The sequence below is a fragment of the Anomaloglossus baeobatrachus genome, chromosome 11, assembly GCF_048569485.1.
Source record: "Anomaloglossus baeobatrachus isolate aAnoBae1 chromosome 11, aAnoBae1.hap1, whole genome shotgun sequence".
Classification (NCBI taxonomy): Eukaryota; Metazoa; Chordata; class Amphibia; order Anura; family Aromobatidae; genus Anomaloglossus; species Anomaloglossus baeobatrachus.
Window position 1 is genome coordinate 168,120,210 of NC_134363.1, and position 26,152 is coordinate 168,146,361.

A 26,152-nucleotide genomic window follows, 5' to 3' on the forward strand; every position below is an offset into this window, starting at 1 on the left:
GTGTGTTGTTGGGGCAGAGTGTGGATGCATGGGGCTCATTCATGACAGCGTTCTTTCTGTGCTCTCCAGCTCCTTCTTCACTTTCAGGAAAGAGACAATTGCAGGCAGCGGATAAACCAAACACCGATTTATTAAACAAAGCTTCCATCTTTCTGTTTGCAGCAGGCTTACTTTAGTACGTTACAAGTTACAAGCCCTCTTCTACAAAAACGGTTTCCTTTTCCTCTACGGGCACTTTCCTTTGCCTGCAGGGGCCAATTGTTATCCCCCTAGCAGTGGTACTCCTATCCCGATTTTAGTCCAGCCCTTTCCCAGGGATTTGTATTGAACTAGGGGACGGCTCCAGTACTCACTACCGGCTCCGGATTAGCTCCAACTTCTTCGCTCCACTGCCACAGCACCCACTCCTGCACTCTGCCCCGGCACTTCTCCTCAGCTCACTCCCATGTTACATCTCACAGCACACTGCCCTGCATTCAGAGCTCAACCCCCCTTCTCTTCCCTCCTAGGCTGCCCTGCCCCTTCCTTCCCTGTCACTGTTACCAGGGGAACCACTCACTACACTGGCACCTAGGGGGGGGGGGGGGAAAGAACCGTACATAACACATAACATGGTACAATGTGCCACCATACTCCTGTGGCGTCTTCTGGGGGGGAAAAACGTCTTCTCCACACTAGGGGTCCGTCCACCCCTTACATTCCTCCCCTCTTTAACCTCAGCCTACTGGCGAGGTTCTGCACCTGCAAGACAACGCATATAGAAAACACAAACACGTTTCTTCAGCAGTATTCTTTTTCTTTCTTATCAATAAAAAAAAAACATTTTAAAACTAACGTATCAAAGCACACCAGATTGGCACACAAGTCCGGTGCCCGGAGTCCCTCCAGGGGAGCTCCCGGTCTTGGCTGATCTTCTGCCCGGAGGCTCTCCTCAAGCGCTCCCGGTCTTAGATGAGCCGCGACCAACAGAAACAAAAGGGTTCTTTACTTAACAGTCGCGGGAGAAGTCCATGCATAGTCCCTGCATTCTTCTGTTCCCGGGTTCAGTTCTTTTAACGTAGCTTTAACCATAAACACTCCCCGGCTTCCAACAGTACCGGCTTTCGACAACAAACAGATCTTTTTCTTCCAGATGATTAACCCTCCCGCTGGGTGGTATGCACGCAGCCATTCAGCCCGCTGGGCCCTCACAGATTCGGAGAGGGATTGTCCAGGTAAGCAGGGTAGCCTGTGGAATGGCTCGTAACATGGCTGTGGCTCCGGTACTTCTTTCTCCGATTCGGCCCAAACTCCGCCCCCGGCTTCACTCACCGGGTCCATGCTGTGCTGGCGATGCCTTCTGTTTCTTGCAGCGCCGCCCACATCTCCAGACCTCTGCAGCTTCTTGGGGCCGGTACCTCCCCTTTTTGGGCGGTGCACTCCGCTCACTCTGGGCTTCTTCCTCCGCCCAGGCCAGCCCAGCACTTTTCGTTTGGCGCCAAATTTTCGCGCCTTAAGTAAACCCATGAAGACGGCCGCCATCTTGCCGCCATTTTGTGGCCCGTACAGCACATCAGGCACCACTTGGTCATCTTCACAGTTTCTGGTCGGGGTCTCTCGCATGCGAGCCCGATCCTGCCGACTACGCCAAAATGTAACGGGGGCAGGGGGCGCCTCAGGGGGTGTAGTCGGGTCCCCTCGCCTTGTGGGCCGCAGGCTGAACCCTGGCCCGACCGTTACTTGCAAAACAGGTGTGTTGTTGGGGCAGAGTGTGGATGCATGGGGCCCATTCATGACAGCGTTCTTTCTGTGCTCTCCAGCTCCTTCTTCACTTTCAGGAAAGAGACAATTGCAGGCAGCGGATAAACCAAACACCGATTTATTAAACAAAGCTTCCATCTTTTTGTTTGCAGCAGGCTTACTTTAGTACGTTACAAGTTACAAGCCCTCTTCTACAAAAACGGTTTCCTTTTCCTCTACGGGCACTTTCCTTTGCCTGCAGGGGCCAATTGTTATCCCCCTAGCAGTGGTACTCCTATCCCGATTTTAGTCCAGCCCTTTCCCAGGGATTTGTATTGAACTAGGGGACGGCTCCAGTACTCACTACCGGCTCCGGATTAGCTCCAACTTCTTCGCTCCACTGCCACAGCACCCACTCCTGCACTCTGCCCCGGCACTTCTCCTCAGCTCACTCCCATGTTACATCTCACAGCACACTGCCCTGCATTCAGAGCCCAACCCCCCTTCTCTTCCCTCCTAGGCTGCCCTGCCCCTTCCTTCCCTGTCACTGTTACCAGGGGAACCACTCACTACACTGGCACCTAGGGGGGGGGGGGAAAGAACCGTACATAACACATAACATGGTACAATGTGCCACCATACTCCTGTGGCGTCTTCAGGGGGGGAAAAACGTCTTCTCCACACTAGGGGTCCGTCCACCCCTTACAGTGGGGTACTTGAGGCATCTGGTGTTGTGTTGCTTGGCGCTAAACATTTGTGTGGTGGCGCGGTATGTGCCCGGGGTTCAAAAGGAGGTGGCTTATGTGCTATCTCGGTTTCAGTTTCACAGGTTCCGGCGACTGGTGCCGGGAGCAGACGAGGATGGAGAACTATGCCCGGAAGGACTGTGGGACCTGGCGTCTGTGTAGCATTTGAGGGAATTAGGAGATCGGGGGCCAAGGCTACTTGTTGCCGATACCGGTCGGTGTGGCAGGAATGGGTGGAGTTGGTGAAGGCGGATTTTATGGAGCCTGGTTACATGGGACGAGTGTTGGGGGTTTGGTCGTTGTTTAGTGGAATTTTCAGCAGGTCGGTCTGTTTCGGTTATAGGTTACGAGTTGGCGGCGTGGGCTTTCTTGTTTAAAAAATGAATGGGGTTCGGGACGCGACAAAAGGATTTTCTGGAGCGGCAGGCAATGAGGGGTTTTCGAAAGCAGTCGCTGGACACAAGGCGGCCTATAACGTTCCCATTGTTGGTTCGTTTGGTGGGGTGTTTGGGGGGATATATGCTCGTCTCCTTATGAACGAGCCTTGTTCACGGTTGCCGTTGTATTGGCGTTCTTTGGGGCCTTTCGCATTAGAGAATTGGTTAGCCCGGCTAGGCAAGCTGTAGGCGGACTGTTGATGGAGGATGTGAGACTTGGGATGGATAAAGTGGAATGCCGGCTACGGTTTTCAAAGGCGGATCAAGTGGGCCGTGGACACCTGGTGGTGTTGTTTGAATTTCCAGGGCACCAGCTATGCCTGGTGGTACAGGTGACAGAGTTTTGAAGGTGCGGGTTGGTTACCCTGGTGTTTTCCTTAGGCATGTGGATGGATCCGCTTTATAGCGATTCCAATTTATCGCAGTGCTGCAGACGGCTTGAGTACGGGTGGGGGAGGGGCCAAGGGATTACGGGTCGCACTCCTTCCGGATTGGGGCAGCGAATGAAGCCGCTAGGTGGGGGCTGAGTGAGGATTGGATTTGGCGGATTGGGAGATGGTGGGGAGCTTTGCGGACGGATGTTTGTCAGGACGGTCGCCAACTCGGAGTGGCGATGACGGAAGTCCGTCTGAAATGGCTTGGAATTCGGGGCATGACCTGGGGGAGAGCTCGCCCTGAGGTGGCGTATTATAGCCGTATTGATCGGGAACCGGATGTGTTAATTCTGCATGTGGGAAGGAAGGTCCTTGGAGTGAGGGCGGCGAGAGAGTTGGAAAGGGATGTCAAGTTTGACTTGTTGCATTTGTGGAAGGCGTTCCCTAGTATTTGATTGTAGAGTCCGATATCATAGCCGGAGACAGTGGCGTTTCGCGAGGTCGGTGGATTGAATTAACAGGGCCCGGGTAAAAAATTGAACCGGGCAATTGGCAGGTTCGTAGCGCGAAATGGGAATTGGTGGACCGACATAGAGAGCTGGAGGAGTCCACCGAGCAGTGTTTGAGGCGAGATGGGGTCCATCTCACGGACATAGGTTTGGATTTGTGGATGTTGGGTTTGTGGGATGGCTTAGAGCAAGCAATGGGGGTGTGGAGGGCCTGGGCCATGTAAGGTGTCACTTGGCCGGTCTGTGGCGGGGTGATAGGTCCGTTCAGAGAGGTTGGGAGTACCGACAGTCGGTTTGTTGGTATGAAGCCACTCAGGGGGACTGGCTTCGGTTTGGATGGGAACTTGTGGGCGGAGGTCCTGCAGGTTCTGGGGAGGGGTAATTAACAATGGAACGTTATTACCCCACACCTCGGGTCGGTTGGTCACGGCCGAGGTGGTCCTCTGGGGCCGGTTGGAGGTTACGGCCGGGGGATAGGAATGATGGTTGGCCTCTCGGACGGATCTATCAGGTGTGGTTTGTGGAGAATAAGTATATATCTACAGGTTATGTGTTATCAATGGGTGGCATGTGGAGCCACGAGTTTGGGTACATATATACTGTTAAATAAAGCTGTGGCCATTCGTGCAATAAAGTCGTAGTCTGTGTCGTTATTTTAGGTACAGTTGGTAAGGGGAAGTTTTACATTGGAGACCGGCTTATCCCTAAAGATACGTCAAGATGGCCAGTGAGCCCCATAGGGGTGAACAGGCCCCATGACGATCGGGAGGGTTCAGGGTAGGAAAGGGTTAAGGTATATGGCTAGAAGGTTGTATATGGGGCTTTTGGATTGGTGGGAGAAACGGCAAAGGGGATTAGGGGATAGACTGGAAGGGGTGGGGTGTTGCAGGGGGTATAAAGGGGGCTGTGCATAGGTCACTGCCTCTTTTGTCATACAATCAGTGTGTCCCACCCGCCCGCCCTGTAATAATGTATATATTAAAAAAAAAAAAAAAAATGATGAATAGATAATAAGATAAAGAAAAAAAAATAATAATAAAGAAAAAACAAAAAAAAAAGAAAGAAAAAGTTTTTTGTTGTCACAGCGGCGTGATAGGTCCGTTCAGAGAGGTTGGGAGTACCGACAGTCGGTTTGTTGGTATGAAGCCACTCAGGGGGACTGGCTTCGGTTTGGATGGGAACTTGTGGGCGGAGGTCCTGCAGGTTCTGGGGAGGGGTAATTAACGATGGAACGTTATTACCCCACACCTCGGGTCGGTTGGTCACGGCCGAGGTGGTCCTCTGGGCCGGTTGGAGGTTACAGCCGGGGGATAGGAATGATGGTTGGCCTCTCGGACAGATCTATCAGGTGTGGTTTGTGGAGAATAAGTATCTATGTACAGGTTATGTGTTATCAATGGGTGGCATGTGGAGCCACGAGTTTGGGTACATATATACTGTTAAATAAAGCTGTGGCCATTCGTGCAATAAAGTCGTAGTCTGTGTCGTTATTTTAGGTACAGTTGGTAAGGGAAGTTTCACATTGGAGACCGGCTTATCCCTATAGATACGTCATGTGGAGCATGTTCCAAGAATTATGTCGGATGTACTTCCAGACCCTTAAAAAGATGAATATCTGAACACACTAATATTCCATCTGTTTCATCCCCCTCAGATCCTCCAAGATATAAGAGATCTATATCTGGTCCTACCAGACATTTTCTGGATTTCCATAATGGAGACTTCACCATGATGAACGTTGTTGGTATTGAGCGAGTGAACAGGCCACCTAGGGGAGGGGACTGGTTCCAAGAACTCTTGTACACTGAGGCAAAGTGGATTTTGCGTTTGGACACCAGACACCCTAAAGGACTCAATTATCGGTCTGATTTACGATACATTGTATGACTTTCATGTGTTTTACATGGTGTTTTTTTTTTTTTATATATATATATGCTGCTAAACTTGATGGCATTGGGTGTTAAACTTATACACATTTATTCTGAAATATAATTGAATCATAAGTATCAAACTGATGTACCTATGTTTTTAACCCAACATTGTCACATTCACCCACATCGTTTTTTTTTGTTTTTTTTTTATATATGCTGCTAAACTTGATGGCATTATATAAATATACTTGTGATATATATGCACGTGTGTGTGTACATATATATACACACACCCCTTTCGTGGTTATATTCACATATCATTTATTATTACATATTTTGCTATATACGGTGCCCAAAGGGTTAACTTATTCTGTCTCCTATACCATTTTCTTCCTTCTTTCATTTGCATTTTCTCAGGTGAACTCCCTTCCTGTTTTCCTGGCTTGCTTCTCCTCTTTTCCATACTTGTAGTGCTATATATACCTTTTGCCTCTCACATACCATGGCTTATGACTAAGGACTGGTTTTAATTTCCCCTTGTTTGTCCGAAACGCGCAAAGCCGCTTGGCAAATCGCATGGGATTTTTTTTGGATGACCTGTGTACTTTTCTTTTAAAAAAATTCCGAATAAAGTTCCAAGTTTTATTATTACCACATTGGTGCTGAGTCCCATAGGCTTCTTTTCTACATCTCTGAATTACGGGCCTGTCCGGGAACTGCGGGCATCCACCTTTGCCTTGAAGACTGCATATGGGTGAGCTGAAATTTCTACCATTTACTATCTGTCGCTACCTGGCTAGTCCAGGGCGTCACATATATACTGTATATATATGTGTATATATATATATATATATATATATATATATATATATAACCACCGCCCTGGCAAAAATTAAGGGACCAATGCAAAACTATCAGTTTTTCTGATTTTTCTCTTTATATTTTTGAGTAAAATGTAAATTGTTCTTTATTCTATAAACTACTGACGTCGTCTCTGAATTTCCAAGCAATAAATTTTGTATTTATTTTCTGAAAGTGAGAAATGGTCAAAATAACAGAACAATGCATTGCTTTCAGATCTATAATGCAAAGAAAACAAGTCCATAATCATTTAGAAACAACAATACTAATAATGTTTTATCTCAGGAAGATTCAGAAATCATTATTTTGTGGCATAACCATGATGTTAAATCCCAGCTTTCATGCGTCTTGGCTGCTTTCCACCAGTCTTTTACACTGCTTTTGGGTGACCTTATGCCACTCCTGGTGCAAAAATGTAAGCAGTTCTTCTTTGTTTGATGGCTTGTGGCTATCCATCTTCCTCTTGGTTACATTCCAGAGGTTTTCAATGGGGTTTAGGTCTGGAGATTGGGCTGGCCATGACAGGGTTTTGATGTGGTCCTCCATCCACACATTGATTGACCTAGCTGTGTGGCATGGCGCATTGTCCTGCTAGAAAAAAACAGTCGTCAGAGTTGGGGAACATTGCCTGAGCAGAAGGAAGCAACTGTTTTTCCAGGAAAACCTTGTAAGTGGCTTGATTCATACGTCCATTGCAAAGTTTAATCCTTCTGGAAAGTTTGCAAAGCTGATACATTTCACTTTTCACATATCATCATCAACTATTACCCATTGTTTCCCAAATTACACAAACTGCCCATATTCTTTCTCTTGCCATGGCCTCATCAAGATCACTGGCCAAGTCTTCTCCAAGGAGAAGCGTGCCAGGTCACTGACATCCTGTGCCAACCTCTGCTCTCCTAAGGCTTAAAGCCATCTGCACCCTACAAATGAGAGATCAGGGAGCCCATAGCTGGGTATCACTCATCCACAGATCAGGTAGCTATCCCAATCATTCATCATTGGCAGCCAATACCAAGGATTAGCCATCATATTGCATGGATACATGATGGATCCCCCTCTGTGATTGCTTGTGGGTCGTTTTACTTATAAAATGAAACAATCAAGTGCCAAAATGTGTCCCAATGTGTCTACTTATTAACAGCTGAATGGGAGCAGCACAGAAGGAAACTATAAAAGGATCTGGACACGTTTGGTGTCACATTCACAGGACTGTGGGCAACTGTCACAGCAAAGATGGCAACTACATTCACTGGCCCAAAGGTCTACCAAGATAATTTTGATCCCCAGATTTATCTAGATACATATTATGGGGCTGTGAATGGAGTCTTCATTAAGGACGGATATCTGGACTTCATCCTGAAAAAGCTGCACAAAACCTTCACATCAGGTAACTATGAGAACAAATCTAATAATTCACAGATTAATATATAATTGATTGTATCTATCTATAATAAAGATCTATCCATCATTTATCTGTCTACCCATCCACCCACCTATCTATCTATATATCTATCTATCTATCTATCTATCTATCTATCTATCTATCTATCTATCTATCTATCTATATCTATCTATCTATCTATCTATCTATCTATCTATATATCTATATATCTATCTATATATCTATCTATATATCTATCTACCTATCTATATATCCATCATTTATCTATCCATCCTTCTATCTATTCATCTATCGATCCATCCACCTATTATCTATGTATTTATTAGTCCATCATTTATCTATCCATCCAGCTATCTATCTATTATATATACTGTATATCCATCAATCAATCTATATATCCATCTACCCATTTATCCATCATCCATCTACCTTTCTATCTATCTATCTATCTATGTATCTATCTATCTATGTAGCCATCCTTTTATCTATCTATCTATCTATTTATCTATCCATCCTTTTAGCTATCCATCCTTCTAGCTATCTATCCTTCTCTCTATCCATCTATCCATCCATCCAACCATCCACCTTTCTCTCCCTCTATCTATCTATCTATCTATCTATCTATCTATCCATCTATTCATCCATCCATCCATCCATCTTTCTCTCCATCTATCTATCTATCCATCTATTCATCCATCCATCTTTCTCTCCATCTATCTATCTATCTATTTATTTATTATCTATCCATCTTTTTCTCCATCTATCTATCTATCTATCCCTCTATCTATCTATCCATCTTTCTCTCCATCTATCTATCTATCTATTTATTTATTATCTATCTATCCATCATTTATCTATCTATCCATTTCTTTTATCTATTATCTATCTATCTATTAGTCCATCATTTATCTATCCAGCTATCCAGCCATCTATCTATGTAAGATTGGGATCTTTAAGGGGTCGGAATGTTGATGTATTGTTGCGTTGCCTCTATGTGTTCTATTTTAATAGGGGGTGTAAAAGGTGACATGCTGATTGACATCGGCCCTGGTCCGGCCATTTACCAGGAATTCTCCGCATGTGAGGCCTTCAAGGAAATTACCGCCGCAGATTTTACAGATCGGAACAGGGAATATCTGGAGAAATGGAGAAAGAACGAACCTGGATTGTTTGACTGGACGCCTTCTCTAAACCTAGTCTGTGACTTAGAAGGCCGCAGGTAAGAGCTTAACCTTCAGATATACACATAGGGCTCCGCTCATTATTGCATTTTTTGTTTCCATTTTTAAGGCTGTTTTTGGGGAGGTTGGCATCAAATTCTTCAGCCATTTTTCAAGTCTATATTCCCATTTGTTTTTTCTCTGTTCACCATTGTGGGCTTTTTTTTTTGTAATCCAGGTGTTTGGGGTCAGTTCTTTATTTCTGACTATTTTAAAAGTTGCAAATTATTTTTTTGTAAATTTACTCCAGTGATTTTTTTTTATTATTATTTATTATTTTGTGCAAAATCTATGAACCCGTATGTGCCATGTTTTTAAATTTTGGAAGTATACCCTAACAAAAGTGAAGAAATTAAAAAAAATTGGAAATGGTGAATCGCATAGATTTAAAGGAGTATTCCCATCTCCAAGATCCTATCCCAATATGTTGTAGTTGTAATAATAATAATATTTGTAAATACCTCCAATTAGAAATGTAGTAAATTTCTCCTGATTAGCTTTGTCACTTACCTCATGTGCAGGGCATTGCAGAACCTTAGGTATCCATGGTTACGACCACTACCAATTAACTAACTGTCACTGTATGCATGGCTGTAACGTTGGATACCTAAGCTACTGTAATGCCCTGCACATGAGCTAAGAGACATGGCTATATCAGAACTATGCTACATTTCTAATTGGAGGTATTTCCTAATATTCTTATTATTACACCTACTACATATTGGGATAGGATCTTGGAGATGGGAATACCCCTTTAAATCTATGGAATTCACCATTTGCACTTTTTTTTTTAAATTACTTCACTTTTGTTAGGGTATTCTTCAAAAATTTTAAAAATGGCACATGCGGGTTCATAGATTTTCATAGATAGGAATACCTCTTTAAAGGGAAGCTACCAGGATGATTTTACTATAGAAACTATTGGTATGGCTGTATAGATCCAAATATAATAATAAAAATGACACCTGTCTTGTAGCAATCTGATGTGCCAGTGCTAAGAAATCAAGCTGTGAAGCTATATGCAAAGTAACCTGGGGGCGTGTCAATTTACATCCAAGCTAATTTGCATGTGGCTTCAAAGCTCGATTTCTCAGCACTGGAACATCGGATTGCTACAAGACTAATGTCATTTTTATCATTATATTTTTATCTACACAGCCATACCAAAAATTTGATTCAGTAAAATCATCCTGATTTGTTCCCTTTAAATTAAAGGGATAAAATTATAAAATCAATTATAATCCATGATAATACTATGAATTTCTGTTTTAGTGGAAAAATAGCTGAAAAGGAAGATAAACTGAGGAAGACCCTGAAAAGAGTGGTGCCATGTGACGTGACCAATAGCAATCCGCTTCACCCACTCGTCTTACCCAAAGCCGATTGTGTCCTGACCGTAGGCTGCCTTGAATGTGCCAGCAAAGATGAAGCTGGTTACGGCAATGTTATAAAAAATCTCTCTTCCTTGCTGAAAGTGGGGGGTCACCTGATAATTGGTAGCATATTAGGGAGCACCATATTCCGATGCGGAAACAAGCAATTCTCCCTCATTAACCTAAGCGATCAATTCCTTAGAAAAGTCATAACAGATTCAGGATTTGTCATCGAAGACTTGGAAGTTCTCCCTCGAGAATTTGATAAGCCCATGTTTGATATCTGCAATCACACCTCTGGCATCTTCATCCTGGCTAAAAAAGTCAAAGATGTGTAAATAATACGGTGACAGAATAATACTGGGAAGAGCGCATGTATTACTGCTCTGGTACCAGTAGGGGGCAGCAGCACTACGCTTTGGATTCTTGCATGCACATGTGATATTTAGAACTAAAATGTAGAAGTAAAAGAAAATCTCTAATTTTACATCAATAAATCTGAAAATCAATAAAATACTTTATAACCTTAATAATTGTAAAGTGTTTTTTTTTCTCATAACGCTAATAGGATGTTTTTGGATAATTGTTGTTTTCTTTCGGACCTCATTGAAAAGACTTTACACATAGGATTAAATGGGGTTTCTACGACTAGCAAAACCATCTCTTATTCCCCATGTTTGGTGCCATTAAAAAAACAGCTTATACATCCAAGCCCTCTTCACCTCATGCCAACTACAACTCATAAGTATCTCCTGGATATGTGCCTTCCTTAACCAAGAATCAGCAAAAACATTAATACATGCCCTCCTCATCTCCCGCCTCGACTACTGCAACCTCCTGCTCTGTGGCCTCCCTTCCAACACTCTTGCACCCCTCCAATCTATCCTGAACTCTGTGGCCCGCTTAATCCACCTCTCCCCTCGCTATTCCCCAGCCTCACCACACTGCCAATCCCTTCACTGGCTTCCCATTGCCCAAAGACTTCAGTTGAAAACACTAACCATAACCTACAAAGCCATGCACAACCTGTCTCCTCCATACATCTGTGACCTAGTCTCCCGGTACCTACCTGCATGCAACCTCAGATCCTCACAAGATCTCCTTCTCTACTCCCCTCTTATCTCCTCTTCCCACAATCGCGTACAAGATTTCTCCCGTGCATCCCCCATACTCTGGAACGCTCTACCCCAGCATATCAGACTCTCTCCTATCGGGAAAAACTTCAAGAGGAACCTAAAGAGCCACCTCTTCCATCAAGCCTACAACCTACAATAGCCCTCAGTCCAGTACACCACTGTGCAACCAGCTCTGTCCTTACCTATTGTACCCTCACCCATTCCCTGTAGACTGTGAGCCCTCACGGGCAGGGTCCTCTATCCTCCTTTACCAGTCTGTTTTGTACTGTTAATGATTGTTTTATGTATACCCTTTCTCACTTGTAAAGCGCCCAGGAATTAATAGCGCTATAATAAAAAATAATAATAATAATATTAAATACTCACTTCCTGTGCGTGCACAGTTCCAGTGATGTCGGTGCTCACACTCCCAGGGTTCATGTGAGGTTGTGACGCCCCGAGCATAATCTCCGCCGCCTTTTCTCTACCCCCGACAGCTCATGTAAGAGTTGATCAACAGGACGTGAGAGCGGCGATTTAATTTTATTAAGGAGCTCAGTCAATTGATCTTTTGTCACGATGCCGAGTATGACAAGCATGGCTTGTGCGTTCAGATCTATAGGAAACCTGACTCACTGAAAAAATACAATAAGTATGGGGTAAGAGCGGGGGACACAATTACAACTGTGAGCCCTAGCTCCAGTGAGGGGGTTAGGTGGGACACCTCCTATCCTCACCTACAGCTGTCCCTACTCTCCTAGCCAGGCCCTATACAATTTCCTCCACTGTCGCTGAGCAGGAACCTAAGACCCTGAGAAACCCTGAAGATGCCCTGGCTAGTGTGTTGGCAGGTTGGAGACGCTAGTCCCACGACTGCACTAATATAACATAAGGAAATGTAACACAAACGGGAATACAGCAACAAAAAAAGGTAAAGTCCAATTTTTGGAACTCTCCTCAACAGGACCTTCCACCAAGGTGGCCAGAGAACAAATGGATTTGTATCTTCAGCAAGGACTGCTGGGAAACATCTCTATGTATACCTGAAGGGGCTACAAAGCAGCTGCAGCTGAAATCCTCTGCTGGGAGCTGCTGGCAACAAAACTGACATTAAATTAAGTCCCAAAGGAAATGAAACTATGTTTAAATATAGAGCCTAAGATGGTAATGAGTGACTCTAGTCCTGAACCTGTCACTAGTCTTCAAAGATAGAGAAATGACTATGACATCTTTACAGTTTTACCAACCAGTATTGTAGAGAGCAGGGGTGTAACAATTGAGGTTGTAAAGGGTGCATTCGCTACTGAGCCCGTGTTATCAAGGGGCCTGCTAATGTCAGCATCGTTTTCAGATGAATATGTGTCCTTGGATGCATATTCAGCTGAAATGTATTGCTGTGTAGAGAACCGCCAGCTCTCTGCACCGCAATCACTATACAGTACAAGCCATTGACCAATCAGAGGCCAGTAACTGACATTATGGGCAGAGTGTGACGTCACTGCCATACATCACCCACCTGTTGGCAGTTTAGGTTGTGGATCTACACATGTGGTGATGGGGAAAGTCATCCATTGATGTGTTGCGGCCCCAGTAGACCACTGATGCAACGGTGGTGGATCCGAGTGGTGATGGGGCCGTACAGGGTGCGTGCGACATGCTTTTGTGATGGGGGTTAAAAATAATATTGAAAAGGGCGAGATAAAAATAAAATAAATAAAGAGTTTGTGATGCCAGTTGGGATGTTCGGCTGTGGTATGGCCGGGCACTGCTGAAGGTCCTCAGGAGTTAGGTGATGATGCACAGTACCAGAGGGTTATCCCTTTGCCCCCCCAACTAGGGCTGGTTCCTGGGGATGTGTTTAGGTAGTGATGGCGCAGAAGAGAATAATTCAGCCATAAACAGGAAAGGGAGCTTCTACCTGTTACTGAAGCTCTGCAGAACATTCCAGAACATTCCTTACAGCGTTTACAATGATGTTGGTCTGACCTGCCCCAATGAGAGTTCGGTTTCTCTGGTGTGTGGTGGTCGTGTATTCCTCCTGCCGCTACTTCCCTACCTGGGAAAAGGTATCTTGAAATCCTGGGATTCTCAAGACAAGAAAACTCAGGATCTTTGATCCCTTCCAGCAAGCTGCGAATCAAATCCTGAGGGAAAACTCACCGTTTCTTCTAGAAGTTTCCAGACTCAATCATATCGCTGAGCTCCTTGGCAATTTCACTGCTCCTTATGAAAAGGCTAATAGCAGTCTCTCAGTTTGCCACTGACCTTGAAAGTCCAGGTGGCCTAGGGACTGATACCCTGCTAATTTGTAGCTGGCCCCTCCAGAGGTTTCAACAGTTTCCTCAGGACAGGACCATCTCCATATTACACTCCTCACTTCACCTCACACCAACTTCAACTGCCATTCTCTGATTTTCCTCACAAGTAAGGTCCTCCTCTTTCTCCTCAAGGACGCGTGCACACAAGCTCCCCCCCTTTCTCCTTCTAGGGTCCACACACAAGCTCCTCCCCTTTCTCCTTCTAGGGTGCACACACAAGCTCCTCCCCTTTCTTCTTCTAGGGCGCATACACAAGCTTTGCTATCAGCTCAGGTGAACAGCCCCAGTAAGGGAGTGTGGGCAAGTGTGTGTGTGTGTGTGTGCGTGTGTGTGTGGTAAACAGCCCCAGTTAGAGAGTGTGGGCAAATGTGTGTAGGTGGTGAACAGCCCCAGTAAGGGAGTGTAGGCAAATGTGTGTATGTGGTGAACAGAAGAGAAAACCAAATCTCATTAAAGCTGACAATACATGTTATACATATTGAAATTCACATGCAGCTATTATTTATGGCTACTCAGGCACAGGGTGCCACAGGTGCCATGCTGGGAGGGGGCACATTTGGATGGTCTAGTTCACGAGGGCTCAGTCAGGAAGAGCACAGTCCTGATATATGGAAGCTTTTCCCACATGTGCAGTATCAGTGCCAAGTCGGGGAATGTGCTGCCACTGACTAGACCGATAGGTGCAAAGTACCGTAGTTGTGACAGCAGGAAAATGGCAGCACTGCATATTTGGGCAGCTGAAAGACACGTCTTTGAGGGAAGCTTTGGGTGTTCATTGAGTTCGATCCTGAGGACGTTGCATTATATCAATTTATTTCCTCCCTGATCTCTTTGATAAATAATAAAAGTGAAAATTCAAATACATTTTTGATCTTTATATTCGATATTTGCAGCTTTCTCTCTTTCAAAAGTTCAACAATGATTTCTTATTACTTTGCCAGCAGGGATAGAAAATTTGGCAGCAGACTGGGAACAAACTTCGGACTGGGAGTTTTAACTTGTAGCCGATTGCACAATACTTGGAGAACGCCAGATTTTATCTTAAAGCAAATATAACGACTATACTTAAAAATCTAAACTTTCACATAAATGTTTTCAGCTCCTGGAATTATTCATTGTTCTGAAGATTTTGCGATATCAAATATTATCTGATAATCTAAGACCGGAACAAAATAGGGAAGGAATTATAGATACCCATGAGAATTACGAAAAGCAATTGTGTATTGATATATAAGTAAAAAGTTGTGTTTTTTTTTCATGTTTTATCTACAGTTAGCCTATTTTATTGAAATCCCAGATCACCCCCTTGACTAATGCCATCGTGTCCATGTCTGCCTCCCAATATAAGCATCCACATTGACACTCTCTGGTAGACCGCTGCATGCTGAAGGGAGCACCGGCGTACCTAAGTGTTGTCGCCAGGGCAGTTTATCTGGCCAACAGGACAAATATAAAAAAGTACACCAACTAGTGATGGGTGAGCACTACCATGCTCGGGTGCTCAGTACTCGTAACCCGCTCATCAGTAGTTATCAGTACCGAGCACCCGAGCATGGTACTGCTCATTCATCACTAGTTACCAGTACCGAGCACCCGAGCATGGTAGTGCTAGTTAGGGCAGCATCACACGCTATGATATATTGGGCGATATGTCGTCGGGGTCACGGATTCCGTGACGCACATCCGGCACTGTTATTGATATTGTAGCGTGTGACACCTCCGAACGACTGTGAACGAGCAAAAATACTCACCTTATCGTTGCTCGTTGACACGTCGTTCATTTTCATAAAGTCGTTCTGTGAAGCCCCACAGGTGTAGTGTCGGTGCATTACCTTCAGGGACTCCACTCGGCTGGATCCTGTCACAGGTAGGAGATCTTCTTCTTGTCGTGACGCCACTCTCAGTATTGCGGCCAGTAGGGACCGCCACTGCAGGTTGAGGGACGCCTGGGGCTGATGGTGAGTGCAGTTAGTTGGAATAGCCTCCTTAGAGTGAGGCAAGCCCCAGGGCCCTGTGTAGGTGCGTAGAACCACAAGGCGCAGAATAACTCCACACAGGCAGAATGTCTTTCAGGGTTTTTACTCACTTCAGGTGGCAGGGTGAGTAACCCGGGCGTAGCTGGGATGAACCAGGCGGGAACCAGGTATCCTTCAGGCTGACTTCTGATGGTGACTACCAACTCGCCTTCCTTAGCCCTTGGTGGTTTGGGGTAACCCCGACTTTTAGTCCCTATGGGGGTCACCCAGGGAAGTTGCTGAAGCCTCACTCCCCTTCGTTTGCCGTTTGCTTGTGGCCTGGACCAGCTCACTCCAGCTGCTTGCCTCCTGTGAGCTATGGGCCCTAACTGTGGCTACGTGGCTGCGGCTTTTGTGGTGTTGTGGTGTGGGCTTTGAGGGCCCCACACTGGCAGGTTTAGCAGGGAAAGGTGGATCTATCCCCACTCCGGGATCTGCCGCCCGTTTGGGCCTGGTTCTCCCTAGCAGTCTCCTTACTTCCCACTCTGTGCTCTCTCTCTAGCTGGAGCTGGGTTTCGGGTAGCCCTCCTAGGTGACCGTTCTCCCCCGTCGGTAGCCACTGCGCGGACGCTGTCAGACTACAGCAGCCCAGGGGAAGGGGTCAGCTCTCCTCGGAGCTCCCTGGACTCTGCTCTGAACCGGCTCACATCTGGGACCTTCACTGCTGCTCCTGTCAGAGCTTCACTTTCCTGCTCCTCACTCCTCCACACTCTGCTGCAGACTGTTTACTCCTCCTTCTCTTTTCCCTTTTGTGCCTGCCTACGCCACCTAGCAACCAGATTCTCTTACCACACCCCTTGAGAGGAGATGGAGGCTTTTGGCCCCCTCCACTATTCCAGTGGAGGTGAAGGCTTTTCCCCCTCCTGGGATCCCCAGGGGTCCTCTCATAGGTACATGTGTGAGACCTGATCACTATGCGCCTGTGTAGTCACACCTCGGTCAGCCTTCTGGATTACCTGTATTGTACTGTCCCAGCATGGGTGCAGTACTCAGTGGTGCCTGACCAGGTCAGGGGCGCCACATTCCCCCTTAGTTATCACCAGCACGTCCTCGGGCTGCAAGACAACATTTTAAAATGCATAAAACATTAAAACATGTAAAACATTTTTAAAAGCACCAGGTACCATACATCACCACCCTCCACCCACAAGTCCGTTAACCCACCCAAAACCCTCTCACGTTGGCCGCGCCTTCAGCCACTTCTGGCAGGATGTAGAGGCGGCTTTCATGGGCTGGTGGTCTTCAGGGTATACCTGGCCTGGTGGATCCGCGCCTTCAGCCTCTTCTGGCAGGGTGTAGAGGCGGCCTCCACAGTTGGTGCTGACCAGGTACCCTCTTTGTGGTGGAGAGCCAGGCCCCATAAACAGGCATGCTCTCTGGTTGCAGGTAAGCCAAGGCCCTATATACGGACGGGCCCCCTGGTTGCAGACGAGCCAAGCCCCTAAACAGGCTGACTCTGGTGGTGGTGGTGCCCTCTGGTGTAACTATTTACACTGCGAGAGTTTGTGGCTATAGCCAGTTCATAGCCTTAAGGTTCATTTCTCACATCAGTTTATGTGGGCACATTCTTAAACTTGTAAAACGTTGCAAAACAAACTTTTCAAACTGGTAACTTGCTTTACTTTAACTTATGCAGACTCCTCTTCACCAGGGCTTGGGCCTGTAGGGCTGCGGCACCTGTTGCTTCCTTGACCTCTTTCTTCATCTGTGGTAGTCTCGTCAGTAGGTTCTTTGTCTTTTCTTTCTTTATCGCTGTCTTTCCTTTCTTCTTTGGGACATGGTACTACATCTAGCGCGTACCAGCCTCTTTCGCCTTGATGCAGGGTAAATTGTACGGAGTCTCCCATTTTTAAGTTTCTGCCAGGGTGTCCTCTGGGCAGATGAGCTCTCACATCTCTTCTATTGACGAAGATACCTTCTTTGATACCAGGTGCAACAATGAAGCCGTATCCTGACTTTAGGCTGAAGTCCTCCACAATTCCTCTACAAAGGGGTCCTCTGACCTGTGCTTTGGCTCTTCTCAGGAACCGTTTTTCTTCTAGGTCTCTGGCCGTTATGTCATCTCTTTGCTCTGGGGATGGCGGAGCAGGTGACAACTGGTTTCGGCTACGGCGCCGTGTCTTGCGGGCTTGATTCTGCTGGGTGGCTGCTTCACTGCTGGCAGGCTCCCAGGTGAGGTTGCTGGATAAATCTTCCTCTTCATCCCAGCGAGAATATGGCAACATCTCCGGCTCTGGGCATGGATCCACTGCTGATGGCTCCTGGGTCAGCTCCTCAGCTTCCTGGCCTCCCCTCCCCCTTAGTTCTTCTAAGCACTCCTTTGGTGGCAGTGCTGGGGATGGACTTTCTTCAGCAGGCCCAGGCAGGGATCTTTTTGGCATGATTGCTGCAGGAGTCGTCTTGGGGGTATGCGGAGGGAGTATGTACTGGTCCACCAACCATTGTGGAAACTTGGCCTCCATGTCAGCCTTCAGCTGCCAGTATGCGGGGTCCTCCCCCAGCGTGGGCTTTCCAGCAGGGACCTCTTTGGACTGGGGAGCGGTGTCTGCTCTGGCCTTGCAGGCCGGGGAAAATGGTGATGCAATCTTGTCTCGGCGGGCCGCGCCTGGCATGGCGGCGGCCTGGATGGGCGTTTCTGGCGCAGCTTGGATCGACGTCGCAGCTGCGATGGGGTCTTTGCAGGCTGGGCTGGGCGTCGCTGCCTCGATCGGAGCTTGGCGGGCCGCACCTGACGGGGCTGCGGCCTGGTTCAGCACCTCACTTGCGGCGCGGACGAGCGTTGCTGCTGCGGTGGGGTCTCGGCGGGCCGGGCCTAGCAAGGCGGCGGCCTGGGTTTGGCGGGCCGCACCTGGCGTGGCTGCGGCCTGGCTCAGCGTCGCCGCGCCGGGCGCCTCTTCAGGGACCGCGGGCGTGGCAGCAGGGATCGGGGCATCCGGGCCGGCAGGGGTAATACTGGACTCACCCATCGGTGGCAGCATCGGGGTCTGAGTCGTTGCCACTCGGTCTGGCGCTCGGCGCGCGGCTCTCCCTTCATAGGCCTGAACCGCGGCAGCCATCTCCAGAAGTTCCATGCGTTCTTCTCTGATCTGCTCCACGACCCGGGTCTCCAGTCGGTCGCAGAACTGGGCAAGCTCCCGATACCACCAGGCAGCGGAGCCTGGTTCTGGGTTTCTGCGTTCAGACGCCATTTCCTCTGCGCCTTCTTCTGCACGATTTCCCAGCAGCGGACTCGTCGCTGCCTCCAGTTGCAGGCTCTTCAGTTTCTGCTCTGCCTCTTCCAGCAGCAGGCTTCTGGCTCCCTTTCTGTCCCGACGTCTCTGGACGCCTCCGCTCTCTTCACTTGCGAGGTCAGAACTCTGCAGGGGATCTCTGGGTAGCCACACCTCTTCGTGGGCGGTAACTTCTCCCAGCGCGGGCTGCTGTTGTTTTTCAGCGCGCTTTTCATGGTGGCAATATGGCGGCGCTTCCAATTTTTCAAGCGGACCGCCCAGGCACATGGTCACCTGTCTGGACAGGTCTAGTCCTTATCCTGTTCGTGACGCCAGATGTGAAGCCCCACAGGTGTAGTGTCGGTGCATTACCTTCAGGGACTCCACTCGGCTGGATCCTGTCACAGGTAGGAGATCTTCTTCTTGTCGTGACGCCACTCTCAGTATTGCGGCCAGTAGGGACCGCCACTGCAGGTTGAGGGACGCCTGGGGCTGATGGTGAGTGCAGTTAGTTGGAATAGCCTCCTGAGAGTGAGGCAAGCCCCAGGGCCCTGTGTAGGTGCGTAGAACCACAAGGCGCAGAATAACTCCACACAGGCAGAATGTCTTTCAGGGTTTTTACTCACTTCAGGTGGCAGGGTGAGTAACCCGGGCGTAGCTGGGATGAACCAGGCGGGAACCAGGTATCCTTCAGGCTGACTTCTGATGGTGACTACCAACTCGCCTTCCTTAGCCCTTGGTGGTTTGGGGTAACCCCGACTTTTAGTCCCTATGGGGGTCACCCAGGGAAGTTGCTGAAGCCTCACTCCCCTTCGTTTGCCGTTTGCTTGTGGCCTGGACCAGCTCACTCCAGCTGCTTGCCTCCTATGAGCTATGGGCCCTAACTGTGGCTACGTGGCTGCGGCTTTTGTGGTGTTGTGGTGTGGGCTTTGAGGGCCCCACACCGGCAGGTTTAGCAGGGAAAGGTGGATCTATCCCCACTCCGGGATCTGCCGCCCGTTTGGGCCTGGTTCTCCCTAGCAGTCTCCTTACTTCCCACTCTGTGCTCTCTCTCTAGCTGGAGCTGGGTTTCGGGTAGCCCTCCTAGGTGACCGTTCTCCCCCGTCGGTAGCCACTGCGCGGACGCTGTCAGACTACAGCAGCCCAGGGGAAGGGGTCAGCTCTCCTCGGAGCTCCCTGGACTCTGCTCTGAACCGGCTCACATCTGGGACCTTCACTGCTGCTCCTGTCAGAGCTTCACTTTCCTGCTCCTCACTCCTCCACACTCTGCTGCAGACTGTTTACTCCTCCTTCTCTTTTCCCTTTTGTGCCTGCCTACGCCACCTAGCAACCAGATTCTCTTACCACACCCCTTGAGAGGAGATGGAGGCTTTTGGCCCCCTCCACTATTGCAGTGGAGGTGAAGGCTTTTCCCCCTCCTGGGATCCCCAGGGGTCCTCTCATAGGTACATGTGTGAGACCTGATCACTATGCGCCTGTGTAGTCACACCTCGGTCAGCCTTCTGGATTACCTGTATTGTACTGTCCCAGCATGGGTGCAGTACTCAGTGGTGCCTGACCAGGTCAGGGGCGCCACAGTTCCTCCTTTTGAGCGCTGGTTGTTCGTTGTTCCCGAGGCAGCACACATCGCTCCGTGTGACACCCCGGGAACAACGAACACAGCTTACCTGCGTCCTGCCGGCAATGCGGAAGGAAGGAGGTGGGCGGGATGTTACGTCCCGCTCATCTCCGCCCCTCCGCTTCTATTGGGCGGCCGCTGTGTGACGTCGCTGTGACGCCGAACTTCCCTCCCCCTTCAGGAAGATGTTGTTCGCCGCCCACAGTGAGGTCGTTCGAGAGGTAAGTACATGTGACGGGGGTTTAACGACTTTGTGCGACACGGGCAATGAATTGCCCATGACGCACAAACGACGGGGGCAGGTGCGATCGCTCATTCGATCGCACGATATATCGTCTCGTGTAAGGCCGCCCTTACTGTAGTGCCCCTGAGACTGGTCGCTACAGGGTATATCATTATATCCTTCCGGGGCAGGAAGAGGTTAACCCGGTAAATTTACACACACCTCACATAGATCATCTAAACACAGTCAGGAAGTGACTCAGCCAGTTCCGAGCAGGCCCAGGCACTGGGGGAACTCCAGGTCACCATAACAACGATCTGGATCTTTGCAAAGGTGAGGGGGCAGGAGTAGTAGTAAGTTACAAAGCAGACAGGAAGTAGAGTCAGTTCCAGTCAGACAGAGACAGAGCAGACACGTTGTGGAGCAGTTCCCTGAGGGGTTTCTGCCAGGCACCCCTCGGGGAGGCAGAAAAGAACTCTCTGCAATGTAACATCATACCCACCTCTGCAGGAGTCTCCTGCAGAGGGGAGCCAGCCAGACCGGGGCTAGTAACCCCTGGAGGGACGGGACCCGGTATCAGTAATCGTGGGCTAACGGAGTACAGTCGCCAGGGAGAGTACAGTGTGAGTACTCATGGGACTGAGCACAAGCAGGGTACAGAGCCCTAGTTCAGGAGGACGCTTCAAGCACACCTGATAAAATTCTGCCCGGTGAGGGGACCAACAAGGACCTCACCGACGTTAGTGTCCGGGGCACAGCAGCAAAGAGGGAACCTGGGAACGGGAAAAGAGGTCCGACCCAAGAGAGGTTCAAGCTGCCTGCCATACGGGCCAAGACAGAGAGTGAGAGAGACGTTTCAGACCACGGGGACCCACGAAGTACAGAGTTGTGCACGTAGGAGAAAGCCCACTGATTACCGGACCGGACCTCTGACCTGCCCGGGATCGACCGGAATCTCTGACAGCAAGGACCAGCACCTGGGGTGCAATACCATCTTAACCAGAGAATAAAAGCAATTGGAACCCGTGCCCGGTGACTCTGTGAGTAAATGCTGCCGCTCTGCGTTCCGGCGCTTCCGTGGACTGCCGCCCCGTTCTCACCAATCTGCCGGAGTCCCGCTCCAACTGTGGGGAGCGATATCATCCTGGCTGCACCCAACACCTGCCCCGGAGAGAGACTCTGCAGCAGCGGCTAATTCCTGGCCGCACACCACAGGTGGCGCTGCAAAGCATCCCCCATTCCCATCCAACACCGCTCCTAGGAGAGGAAAAGTCGCAGGAAGGGTCGGCTGCCAAGACCCAGTCGCCATTGCAACCGACGACATGCTTCCCAGGGACCCTTCGCCCTCCTTCCATCCCCCTTCGCATTTGTCTTTTCATGTAGCCGACGGGGCCACGGAGCCGGGTCAGGCCAGTCACAGCATACCCCAAGAAACCACTGGCCCGGTGACGAGTACCCTAAGGCCCCGTGGGGCGCTACATTACGAGTACTGAGCACCTGAGCATAATAGTGCTTGCTCATCACTGGTTATCACTACCGAGCACCCAAGCATGGTAGTGCCCTGCTCATCACTAGTTATCACTACCGAGCACCTGAGCATGTTAGTGCCCGCTCATCACTAGTTACGAGAACTGAGCACCCTAGTATTGTAGTGCCCACTCATCACTAGTTATCACTACTGAAGACCCGAGCATGGTAGTGCTCGCTCATCACAAGTTATGAGTACCAAGCACCTGAGCATGGTAAGGCTCGCTCATCACTAGTAGTTACCAATACCGAGTACCCGAGCATGGTAGTGCCTGCTCATCACTAGTGACCAGTACCGAACACCCGAGCATGGTAGTGCTCACTCATCACTAGTTACCAGGACCGAACACCCTAGCATGGTAGTGCTCGCTCATCGCTAAGTACGAGTACAGAGCAACCGAACACGGTAGTGCTCGCTCATCACTAGTTACGAGTACTGAGCACCGGAACATGGTAGTACTCGCTCATCATTAAGTACAAGTACTGAGCACCCAAACATGGTAGTGCCCGCTCATCACTAGTTACGAGTACTGAGCACCTGAGCATGGTTGTGCCCGCTCATCACTAGTTACGAGTACTGAGCACCTGAGCATGGTAGTGCCCGCTCATCACTAGTTACGAGTACTGAGCACCCGAGCATGGTAGTGCTCCCTCATCACTAGTTACGAGTACTGAGCACCCGAGCATGGTAGTGCCCGCTTATCACTAGTTACGAGTACCAAGTACCTGAGCATGGTAGTGCCTGCTCATCACTAGTTACGAGTACAGAACACTCGGACATGGTAGTGCCCGCTCATCACTAGTTACGAGTACTGAGCACCTGAGCATGGTAGTGCCCGCTCATCACTAGTTACGAGTACAGAACACTCGGACATGGTAGTGCTCGCTCATCACTAGTTACGAGTACCAAGCACCCAAGTATGGTGTTGCCCGCTCATTACCACTGACAACGTGATTAATAATGTTGTGGGGTGATCAGAATAAGTTTAGAGAGACACCAGATCAACCAGAGGAGTGACTAGAGCCCTCAGAGATTTAGGACTACTTTTATGTCTGGGTCCCACCATCAGCATGTTACTCATAAACCTGATATCAAAGATAAAATTACCAATAAGGGCAGTTTCACACATACGGCTTTTCACCGGATTGCCGGATCCGATGCACTCGAGTACAGTGTGATACAGTACAATGGCAGCGCGGCAACTTCCGGGTCTCATGCTCCGGTTACATGACAGCATATGACCGGAGCTTGTTGCGCTGCCATTGTACTGTTTCACACTGTACTCGAGTGCGTCGGATCCGTCAATCCGGCGAAAAGCCGGATGTGTGAAACGGCCCTCAGACAAGAGAACAATCTTTAACAAAAGCCACTATACTACAAACAATATCACCAACCATTAACCAAATAATTCTCCAGACCATACACATTAAAATTCGGTTCCTAAAAAGGAACGCCTCGTCTAACTGTAGGTCTTCACTTTCCCTTTTCTTTTCCATCCAGCCCAGATCGTAATGATGACTACGACCATGACTGGTCTCTTTAGAATGTAACGAACAGACATGTTTGATTTGGCGTTTTTCACATATATACACAAGCTCTATAGTGCTGTAACCATGCATAGTTCCCTAAAAAATTAATGTGCCCTACACAGTTTTAGTACCTCTGTTTTGTGTTCCACACAGTAATAATGTTTCCTTTAGATCTCCACACAGTAATAGTGCCCCTATTGTTCCTCTATATAGTATTAGTGTCTGCTTTGTGCCTCCATGTAGTAATTGTGCCCCTCTGTACCCACATACAGTAATAGTACCCACACACAGGAATAATCCCCCCTGTGTACCCACATACATTAATACTGTCTCTATGTACCCACACACAGTGCCCCTCTGTCCTCTGTACCCACGTACAGTAATAATGCCCCTCTGTACCCACGTACAGTAATAATGCCCCCTCTGTACCCACATACAGTATTAGTAGCCACACACAGGAATAATGCCCCCTGTGTACCCACATACAGTATTAGTGCCCCTCTGTATCCACATATACTAATAGTGCTCCTCTGTACCTACATATAGTAATAGTGCCCACACACAGAAATAATCCCCCCTGTGTACCTACATACAGTAATAGTGCCCCTCTGTACCTACATACAGTAATAGTTCCCACACACAGGAATAATGCCGCATGTGTACCTACATACAGCAATAGTGCCCCTCTGTACCTACATACACTAATAGTGCCACTCTGTACCTACATACAGTAATAGTGCCCACACACAGGAATAATGCTCCCTGTGTACCCACATACAGTAATACTGCCCCTCTGTGCCTGCATATGTAATACCCTGGGGTCGAGGGGTTTTTACACAACTCGTCGCCGGGCCAGGGGTTGCAGATCCTCTGCATCATCACGGGCTGGCCTGGCCCAGTTTCGTGACCTCGAGGCGTACAGGAGAGAGGGCAGGCAGTGGATAAGCGGAGGGATGGAGGATGGGGGTGGTAGTGTCGGCGAGGAAGGTCTGTTTAGATCGTGCTACCACCTGTAGTCCGCGGCCAGAGATGGGCCGCCGCTGCGGGTGCTGCTCTCCGGGGCTGATGGTGAAGGTCGCAGCCGGGATGGTGTCGCTCCCCTCAGGCGGAGAGGGGTTACCCCGGGTAGGATGATGGAGGACAGACGGGGGTGACAGTGGTCCCCGTTGGCGCCACAGAACTGGGCGACGGCAAATGAGAGGCAGAGGCAGGGGCTGCGGTTCCAGATCTTTTACTCACTGGTAGTTCAGGCGCTGCCCCAGAGTACCCGTCTTTGCCACTATGGGCTCCAGCTGATCCAGGATACTCGGCGGTAACCGCTGGTGCCCATGGAAGTCTTTATAGTGGAGTGTCCCCCGTTTTCTATCTGGAACTCGGGCTGAGCCTCCAGCTCCAAGCCACGGGCCCCACGAAGAAAGAGAAACACTCGACTCCTGTTGTCTGTGCGAGATGTTATCCCAAGCTGTGCCCGGGAAAGTCTGCTCTAGTGAGATGGTTGCGCCTACTTCTTCTATCCCAAGCGGCGCCTGCCCTCAGTGGTTGTCCCAGTGACCGGGGAAGTCCCATGTCTCCCGATGGCCAACTTCCCTGTCTGCCCTAGTACCCCCCCCCCCTCCCGTGGGAAGCACCTTATTATTTTATGTGTGTGGTTTTGTGAAGGCACCGGCAGTTAACCCCCTCCCAACCTGGGATGGATATTAACCCTTAAAGGAGGTGTAATACCCTGGGGCGCCTGAAGCCCCAGGGGCGCCACACATACAGTAATAGTGCCCCTCTGTACCCACATACAGCAATAGTGCCACCACACAGGAATAATGCCCCCTGTGTACCGACATTCAGTAATTGTGCTCCCATACAGTAATAGTGCACCTTCAGTGCTTCCATACAGTATTAGTGCCTCATATGGTAAAAGTGCCCCCTCTGTACCCCATATACTAATAGTGCCCTATTATATCTCCATGGTGTAATAACACTCCCAATGTACCTCAATATAGTAATTATGCTGCATTGTAGCTCCATATAGTAATAGTGCCCTCTCTGTGCCCCGTGGGGTAATTGTGCCCCTATTGTGCATTCATATAG

The 26,152-nt window shown here is 48.7% G+C and overlaps 1 protein-coding gene across 1 annotated transcript; it reads left to right on the plus strand.

Annotated features, from left to right (window-relative positions):
- Positions 1-6,114: 6,114 nt before the first annotated feature.
- On the plus strand, positions 6,115-11,036 carry LOC142256597 (indolethylamine N-methyltransferase-like). Its single transcript, XM_075328352.1, has 4 exons — positions 6,115-6,410; positions 7,662-7,907; positions 8,934-9,141; positions 10,415-11,036. The coding sequence occupies exons 2-4, from the start codon at positions 7,754-7,756 to the stop codon at positions 10,851-10,853; spliced, it is 801 nt and encodes a 266-aa protein (XP_075184467.1). The 5' UTR covers positions 6,115-6,410; positions 7,662-7,753; the 3' UTR covers positions 10,854-11,036.
- Positions 11,037-26,152: the final 15,116 nt, after the last annotated feature.

Coding starts and splice junctions, on each gene's coding strand:
- LOC142256597 (XM_075328352.1), top strand. CDS start 7,754: ATGGCAACTACATTCACTGGCCCAAAGGTCTACCAAGATAATTTTGAT. Junction 7,908..8,933: donor GCACAAAACCTTCACATCAG/GTAACTATGAGA, acceptor CTATTTTAATAG/GGGGTGTAAAAGGTGACATG. Junction 9,142..10,414: donor TGTGACTTAGAAGGCCGCAG/GTAAGAGCTTAA, acceptor TTTCTGTTTTAG/TGGAAAAATAGCTGAAAAGG.